The following is a 9,090-nucleotide window of genomic DNA, read 5'->3' as shown; positions in this document are numbered from 1 at the left end:
CTCCTCCATAAAAGCCTTTCAAGAGCAATCTCCACAGCGAGGTGTTGGAGGCACTAAGTATGGTGCAAATAATAGCCTGCGTTGCTTCATCTTTTTCCACTGACTGGAACACGGCCGTGTGTTAACGCTCCCAGGACACACCGAGCCTCGCTGATCCCCCACAGGTCAGGACAATCAACCAGAATCATCCCTCAGAGATCTCGACACCGAGGCCATCTTAGATGTGCCTCTTCATGTGCAGTGCCAGGTGGTCAGAGCGGGAGAAACACCTGAGGAGGGAAGAGAAGATTTAGCTGATGGATTTGAGAAACTAGGCTCTTGTCTGCAGTTATTTTTGCACTGCTGAAAGATATCTTGGTTGACAAAAAAGTTGAAAAAACTAGGAGGCAGAGCTGGATTGTTTTATCCACCACGTAGTCTATATATAACAAAGCATATACCAGCCTTTATGTTTACGATTGGTTAAAAACAGTTAATTGAGACGGGGGTTTTCGGGAATATCGCCTATTTCCCACTTTTATAAAAGTCAGAATCTAATGGATGCCTTCAGACAGACCTTTTAACGTAATTGGTTTTGTTTGAAATAGTGTCACAGAGCAACATTAGGGTTCACTTGGCTCAAGTTCTGAATGTCTTTGGGATAAAGTAATATAATCATATACCCATAGGCATCCATAAATGTAGGGAATGTTAGAAAGTAAATTGAGAGTGCTTAGGGTTAGGGTAGAGGAAATGCCTCTTTCAAAGCATTGTCTAAGGGAAGACTTGCAGTTTCAGACCTTAAAAACCCTTGGTCTATAACCTCTTAAGCCCCGCCCACAACGTAATTTACAGTTTTTTACTATGTTCAATCTGAATTTTCCTGAAAATAAAAAACATCTATATTGATTCTGACTTGTCTTCCATCCAACTCACAGGTTTATCATTACTTTGAGAAGAAAGATTATTCATTTAACCCTTTGTCATTTGTTCTGGGAATGTCATTTTCGAGCCTGAGACCTGAAAAACAGGCTCAGGGTTGAACAGGATAAGCTATCAGACGAACATGGTACTAAGTTCAGGGACAAAACCAATGCATCGCTCTTATCTGGCTTCCGGTTACAACCTACATAAGTTTGTCGAACGCCTATCTGACGTTACAAGAGACCCCTAGGGAACGATAACGTCCCAGTGGATCTTTGAGATGTAACCCAGTCTCACTTATTCGGTGACAACACCTTCTGGTTTTTACTCATCAAAGAGTTCCACTCAACCCTTTGTACTCCACTCTCTTTTCACCCAACCTCTTGACCTCTGTACCCTTTCATTCGTCCATTGTTGACCCTCATTCACCCCTCTACCTGACATTTTCATAGTTTGCATCCATAAGTTGTGGTTTTGTGATCGAGTGCTTGGATCCACGTGTTAAGAGGAGGGGGGTTACAGCTTCACCGTGATGTTTAGAAGTAAATATTCTGAATAAACCAACAAGTCTTAACTTCCTCAGTTGCTTATAATCTTGACAATCGTAGTTTTTTCAATGTTTGTATTTATTAAAAGGTCTCTCAGATGACATGCCAATTATAATGGAGTGGTATTGACTGTGCGGCTCTCTCACCTGTCGCAGTGGCTGCATTTGAATGGCTTCGCTCCAGTGTGCTTTCTGAAGTGTCTGGTGAGTTCATCGCTCCGTGCAAAGCGCCACTCGCAGCCCTCCCATGAACACCTGTAGGGCTTCTCACCTGCAAACCAAAGAATGAAAATAATTGTTAAGGAAGTGCATCATTTGTCAGAAGCTGTTAAAAGATGTCATAATCTTAAGAAACCACTATAAGTATTTCTGCTAATGCTCTACTACTTGTTGTCCTTTGCAAACCCTGCAGAAACCTCTTCATGAGAGTTCATCGAGCACAAGGCTAACAACAAAGTTCTCATCCACTGAATCATATCTTTGTGTACCTTTGATTATGTCCTTTCACAATTGCTATACGTGTCACAATATCTGACCATTTGTAATTCAACATCTCAAATGTGTAGCCAATATTAACTTTTTTTACGCTGACTTCAAAGAAAAACCACAAGCCGGATCAGGCTTAGCAGATTGAGCTGACTACTGTAAAAAAAACGAGAAAAACAACCTCGTGCCTTGTGGGTTTTCAGATCTGTGGTATGCAGCTTTAAGGAGCTGCTCGAGTAGACAGCTTATGTAACGGGGAATAGCTGCAGGAGAAAATAGAGCTTGTTCCTAATGGTCCTGAAGGCCATTAACCATGTGGCTATAACATGGTCAGTGAAGGATGCTAGGAATGTGGCTTCCTCTGCTAATGGGCAGCACAGCTGTAAACAGCCTGGCGAACGTCAGAGTTGACGAGGGAAACCGTTGACGAGGGAAACCGCTCACTTTTGAACCGTGGACAAAACACTACAAATGTCAGATTCCCATAATTTCCACCTTTTTTCCTTTTACTACTGTGAATGCAAACGGCTGAGAGTCTGAGTATTTCCCGCGGTGAAACCTGAGAACTGTTGATCTGTTTTCAGGATCCACATCCTCTGGGTGCCGCTCGGCCGCAAAAGAAACATCCCTCCCTCTCCCGTCTCCCGCTCCCTCCTCCCTAGCATGAAGTCATGTTCCTCTGTGTGAATTAGGTCACAGTGGAGGGTTTCCTCCTGACAAACTATTCAAAGTATGTGGTAGCATTTCCAGCACTTTGCGCAATAAATCAACACCTTAGTTCAAACTTTTCAGAGATTCCAGCTCTCTAGATGAGTGTTTTAATATTTACTTTGTGATTTAAATAAAAAAACCTGATGTGACAACCTGTTGGGTCAGTGTTCCTCCCCTCTCATGACATTTGCATCACAGCGTCAAAAACACATCCCACTGTCAAACGTTGTTACCTGTGTGTGTGCGCTGGTGTGCTTTGAGGTGTGAGCTCTTGGTGTACACCTTCCTGCATCCGTTGAAGTGACACCTGTGCACCCGCCTCCTGCCGTCAGGTGACGCCTCTCCGCTGGTCAGCCCCGACCTCTCAATGCCCCCAGTCCTAATTTTCCCAGGTGAGTGCAGCACAGTCTGTATCCCACTCCACACCTGGGCCACAGTGCCCTCCTTGCTCAGCTCGGGCGAGGAGGGCGGCGTGCTGATGATGGCAGAGCCCAGTTCTTCGCCAACGTCTCCCAGAATGTCAGTCAAAGGGCTGGAGGAGAATTCGATGGCGGGGGAGAGCTCCTCTGAGCTGTCCGAGGCCTCGCTGCTGGCGTCGGAGTTGAAGCCGCCGGCGTCCATGTGCGGGCTGTCCTGATTGTCTTCTTCCTCCTTGATGTGGGGGATCTTTGGGTCCGACTCTTTTTTCTTGTCCACGCAGGCAAGCATCAGCTTGCCCCACAGGTCCTCCTGGCTCTCAAACTTGAGCTCTGTGGCCGAGACGTAGGGCTCGCTCTGGAGGTACCGCTCCAGCTCCAGGCATGTCTGTGTGGAGGGAAGATGAGATAGCAGTGAGTTCAGGTGCCTGAGGCCTGCAACACAACAAGCTCTTCTACAGGAAAGTCCCTGAAACGCCAAGAAATGTGTTTCCACGGGGAACACAAACGCTGGTGTTCTTCTCTACACTGTGGTTATTCTTAGAAGCAGTAGCAGCAGGGGGGGGGGGAGTGCTGTGACACTGTCGCACCACCGGCCCTACTTCCTTGCTTTCTGCAGGAAACGGGGACGACACAATGTCCTATGCAGGAAGAGAGTCATATATGTTCTACGGGTGCCCTCTGAGGCCATATCAGGGAAGATTACAAGCTCCACATGTCCTTCTGAGAGCATGCACGAACGAGGTGCTCTTACCCGTTAACACTCGCATGGATGTGTGCGTGTTGGTCATGAAATGTACATATGCTACAGAGCCCCCCGTTGGGTTAGGGAAGTGCTTGTAGATCTTTTAAATCTATCAATTATTCAGCATAATGTGGATTTAATAATGCATTTGGAGGCATCGCTAGAAATAACATAGCACACCAGGGACCGAGAGGAGGGAGGTCTGGTTCATGGGGGTCCATAAAAAGCCTGGCATGAATACTGCAAGAGCTGCTGAGGATTGTGGGCTTCTTTTCTTTGAAAAGGAAGTGAGAGAGCACTTCCTCAGCCTCCGCTGCAGCCAGTCAGCGCAGGCCAGATATGAGCGCCGCTAACAGGCCTGTGCAGTTTCCAAATGAGGCTGATTTTAAATTTGAATATAATTTGATACTCCAATAGAACTGCACGCAACAGTGTTGGCCTGAGGCAATACATATGAAGGGTCGTGAACTGAGTAAGTTTAGTTAGAATAAAAACGTCTTCAATGTTTTCTTCTTGCTTTCTCAAACCTTATTTATGATAGATAGATAGATAGATATACTTTATTTATCCCAAGTTGGGAAATTTGGCAGTCAATCTACAATAATTACAACCTTTCTTAAAAATGGAATAACATTTTAAAAGTTGAATACTGGAGAGTTGTACCCTTTCCAGGCCTCTGAAATATTAAAATGAAACTCAGTGACAGCGTTGTATATCTCTAAAGGCTGCTCTGATTCACAGCAACATACAGTGTCATGCATCCCTAACTACAGCCATTAGTACAGCCATTATTTAAACGTGTCTACACTCTGAGGTAACCTTGATACAGAAGGACAGGCACTATAACATAAAAAACCGTCCATAAAGCATGGCAAGGTGTCAAAAAAGCATTGATTTATCAGAAACATGCTTTCTCATTGCCTGCGGTAGGAAAGGGTCACTGACATGTCTCACAAACACTTTAAGTCTAAAATAGGAATGTTGTGGGAACATGCTAGTCATTTGGTAATGAGAGAGAATGCTTTCAGGGCAAATGTTTTTAGTCTGCAGTGCTGGATAAATCCCAGGCGAGCTTTAAATGCCTGGGAGGGCGACTTGGCTCGAAGCCCGAAGATATCTGATAGACGGAGAGATAGAAGCAGAGCGAAGCGTGTTGCCAATTCATTTCATTTCCCAACGCGAACAACAGGAGACTTTCGCCCTCCTCTCGTTTCCAGAATAAAACTCCACTGTTCTGTCGAGCCAAATTGGACCAGAAATCAGCCTCTCTCTGTCAGTCTGTCACTCTCATGTGTGTGTGTGTGTGTGTGTGTGTGTGTGTGTGTGCGTGCGCGTGCGTGCGTGTGTGTTTCTGTGCAAGAGCAAGCGAGAGACAGAGAGGTAGAGAGGGAGAGGAAAGAGAGGAGGCGGAGATACGCGCAATAACGCACATCTCGCTACTCGTGAAATGTGCACACAACGTGTTTTTATTTTTATCACAAGCAGATGTGCCTCTACAACCTGAAAGCATGATCCTATAAACATGTCTGCAACAATATGTTTTTTAAACAGCTGATCTTAACAGAAAACGCGAGTGCTAAAAACTACGAGTCACATCATAGCGATATTATTGTCATTTGTGAATAAATCCAAATGATCCTATAAAGTATAACATGGCACTTTTAAGTCAACATGCTGTACCACTAAAAAGTATTAGAGGATACGAATATGTCATAGAAATGTTCGTTTTGAGTAATCGTTCGTTAAGGGAACTTGCATCACTTCCCCTAAAATAAACATGCAATCCGGATTTTAAAAGGGAAATGATTGTTAACTTTTGCACTAAATCAAACGCAGAGTTCCGCCAACAACTTTGACATTCGCACGTCTGCACGCAGCTGTCATTTTAAAAGCAACTTTCCCTGAAATTACGCACATTCCTCGCACTTGTAAACCAAACAAATCGTCACGCAACGATCTGTCAAGCCGTGCATTTGGATGGAGGGATCACCGGACTCTTTACCTGCTGCCAGTACTCTTCCAGAGACGGTAAAGCTGAAAAGTATCCGGTGTCGTGCACGATCTGGAGCTCCTGGAAGATGCTACACATAGGGAGGACATCCATTTCACTCCTGAGATGCAGCCACAAGTAGAAGCGAAATCAAGTGGTGAAACGAAGCTTCCGAGAGAGCAGTGTTTGCATGTATGAGAGTCTGCAGGCGCGCGCTTGCAGTGAAGGTTTGGAGCGTGTGACGCACTGAGAGAGCGCACAACACTGAACTCTCCAAAAGTCACTGTAAACTTCCCCCCGATTCAAAATTACACATAAGCCCACCCCCATGTGATTACATTACGTTTCGGCACGTCTACCAATGGGCTCACGGGAGCGCATGACCCGCCTACAACACCACCCCTGACCAATGGGAAGCCACAGCAGACTCATCCTGTCTGTTGTGGTTGGTGCGAGGTCCGGAGTGTCTCCAGCTCCCATTGGGCTAGACCAGCGCTATTTTTAGAGCGCTATATAGTACGGAATCGTCTCGTACCAAAACGAGGAAGTCGACTTTTCTACTGATTCAAGCGTGAGCTGCGAGAGAGTAGCGGCAGCAGTGAGAGAGGCGCTCTATTCTGCGCTTCAGTCTCCAAATACACGCACTTCTCTGTTCATTTCTCACGCACTACTGACACATCCTCTCTTGTGTGTAAAGTCTCACTTTGGCTCAGTTTCTGTGTGTAATATTCTGAGTGCGTCTACACTCCGGGGGATCGTCAAAAGATCTGATCAATTTCTGCAGTCTATGAAACAAATCACACAGACTTCTTCTTTTCATGGCTGTCCAGAGATCCATGAGGATTATTATGAGTCTCCCTGTGACAGTGGAGACAGTTTAATAAGCTATTAAATTATAATAGAGTTGCCATAAAGATGATTATTCATAAAATGCTGTGCAGGTTATTGTAGTGGCAGCAGCTTGAGGCATATCATGAGGGACACATTTGCTCCTGCTGGAGGTAGTATGAATGTGCGTGTGTGTGGTGGGTGGGTGTGTGTGTGTGTTTTAACCTCACCTGTGGCTCTCTCATTCTACAAAAGAGAGCTTACTTCTCTTGCACCAAATCGTGTTCACTGTATCTTGATTACGATCATGAAACCACAATGTCGAGTTACTCATTTCCTCTAGAAGCAGCAGAAGAAGAACACAAAGTGTGTGCCACCCACGATGCAAGGTGAGAATCTCTAATATAAGATCCCAATATATATCTCACAGCTCTAGAATGACATCCTAAAATACACACTGGCACTCTTTCAGAAATCTATTTGCCTTTTCCCTGCCTTTGATTGTAGATAATCATTGCTCTGCAGGGATCAGTGCACCCCCCCTCTCCTCGCCCACAGATCAAAGAAGCATGAATATTAATCAGAGGTAATAGGCCCTACATGTTGATATATGAGCAGATTTATGCCCCCGATATGTGCTCTGCTTCAGGCTTTATCACATAGCATAAAAACTTAATTTGTAAAATGTCATGTCATAAAACTTAAAAAGTTCATTATTCCAGGGCTTTAAAATACATGTGATCCGGTCTGTGAACGAATTAAGCTTCCTTTGTTAAGTGAGGAGTTAAATTGCCTACTTCCCTTCAGCTATTATGACAAACTACATGTTAATTAATTAAAAATACCGCCTTTCAGCAGAAAAAAATCTAATTCAATGTCAATCCAAACACTATGACTAACACCGAGCGATTATTACGCTTACGTACAGTACATGTGAGTAAAACTACATATCCAGTTGCATAAGATGTGGGATAAAGTTGAAAATGAAGCAGAACAACAGCGGCTTTGACGAGTTAAAGGCAGGCGATGTGACAAACAACATATTTGGAAACAGAGCACCATTGTTGGAGCCATCGGCCTGGTCCAGCGCCTCCACAACGGAGAGTCTTTTGTTGAGATCTCAGCTGTGGGCACATTTGCTGCACTCAGCAGCATCACATTCTGTCATGAGTCCACAGGGTTCAGGGACAGAGAGCACATGGACAGGTCTCTGTTGTGACACAGATAACTAATTGAAGAGGGAAGAGTCATGCTTCCCTAAAGCATCAGTGAATCATTGGTAACCTTATAAGTAGTGCAGGGACAATAGAGTATTTACTGTAAATCAATGGATGTGCAGGAAGGTGGTCATAATAAAAAGAAAAACAGACATAATGAAACCATTTTTTTTTGCTTCCACTAAGAAAAAATGTGTCTGCTCTCCTGCGTACCGACGGCTATAAGTGCGGCAACAACATTATAACTTGAATAATTATTATAGTAGTGGAATAATAACTAGACGGCACTGATCAAGGTTTTCTGTCCAAGTCTGTCCACTTTTTATTTTCTATTAAACACTGCCAGAGTCCTTACCATGTTCCTGTTAATGTTTACTTCCTGTCTGTCTTCTTCTGCTGTTCCCTTTGGTGTTTACTTCCTGTCTGTCTTCTTCTGCTGTTCCCTTTGGTGTTTACTTCCTGTCTGTTCTTTGGCTTTTCCAGCTAGTGTTTACTTACTGTATGTCTTCTTTTCTTGTTCCCTTTATTGTTTACTTCCTGTTTGTCATCTTCTGCTGTTCCCTTTAGTGTTTACTTCCCGTTTGTCTGTCTTCTCCAGCTGTTCCCTTTAGTGTTTACTTCCTGTCTGTCTTCTTCTGCTGTTCCCTTTAGTGTTTACTTCCTGTCTGTCTTCTTCTGCTGTTCCCTTTAGTGTTTACTTCCTGTTTGTCTGTCTTCTTCAGCTGTTCCCTTTAGTGTTTACTTCCTGTTTGTCTGTCTTCTTCAGCTGTTCCCTTTAGTGTTTACTTCCTGTTTGTCTGTCTTCTTCAGCTGTTCCTTTTAGTGTTTACTTCCTGTTTGTCTTTCTTCTTCTGCTGTCCCCGTTAGTGTTTACTTCATGTATGTCTTCTTCTGCTGTTCCCTTTAGTGTTTACTCATGTCTGTCTTCTTCAGCTGTTCCCTTTAGTGTTTACTCATGTCTGTCTTCTTCAGCTGTTCCCTTTAGTGTTTACTTCCTGTATGTCTTCTTTTCTTATTCCCTTTATTGTTTACTTCCTGTTTGTCTTCTTCTCTTGTTCCCTTTAGTGTTTACTTCCGGTTTGTCTGTCTTCTTCAGCTGTTCCCTTTAGTGTTTACTTCCTGTATGTCTTCTTCTCTTGTTCCTTTTAGTGTTTACTTCCTGTTTGTCTCTCTTCTTCAGCAGTTCCTTTGAGTGTTTACTTCCTGTTTGTCTTTCTTCTCCAGCTGTTCCTTTTAGTGTTTACTTC

General features: G+C 44.0%; 1 protein-coding gene across 1 annotated transcript in view; it reads right to left on the bottom strand.

The window, feature by feature from the left end:
* LOC104951762 (Krueppel-like factor 6) overlaps positions 1–6,077 on the bottom strand; it is an 8,289-nt gene extending 2,212 nt beyond the window's left edge. Inside the window, exons 1-4 of the mRNA XM_010778493.1 lie at positions 5,811–6,077; positions 2,881–3,451; positions 1,598–1,721; positions 1–269 (exon numbers count right to left, since the gene is read on the bottom strand). The exon at positions 1–269 is cut by the window's left edge and continues 2,212 nt beyond it. Coding sequence (XP_010776795.1) covers positions 218–269; positions 1,598–1,721; positions 2,881–3,451; positions 5,811–5,912 — 849 coding nt within the window. The 5' untranslated portion in view covers positions 5,913–6,077 and the 3' untranslated portion in view covers positions 1–217. The remainder of the gene's footprint in view (positions 270–1,597; positions 1,722–2,880; positions 3,452–5,810) is intronic.
* Positions 6,078–9,090: the final 3,013 nt, after the last annotated feature.

The sequence above is a fragment of the Notothenia coriiceps genome, unplaced genomic scaffold (genome assembly GCF_000735185.1).
Source record: "Notothenia coriiceps isolate Sejong01 unplaced genomic scaffold, NC01 NC01_scaffold00019073, whole genome shotgun sequence".
NCBI lineage: Eukaryota > Metazoa > Chordata > Actinopteri > Perciformes > Nototheniidae > Notothenia > Notothenia coriiceps.
This window is presented reverse-complemented; position numbering and strand designations above follow the sequence as displayed.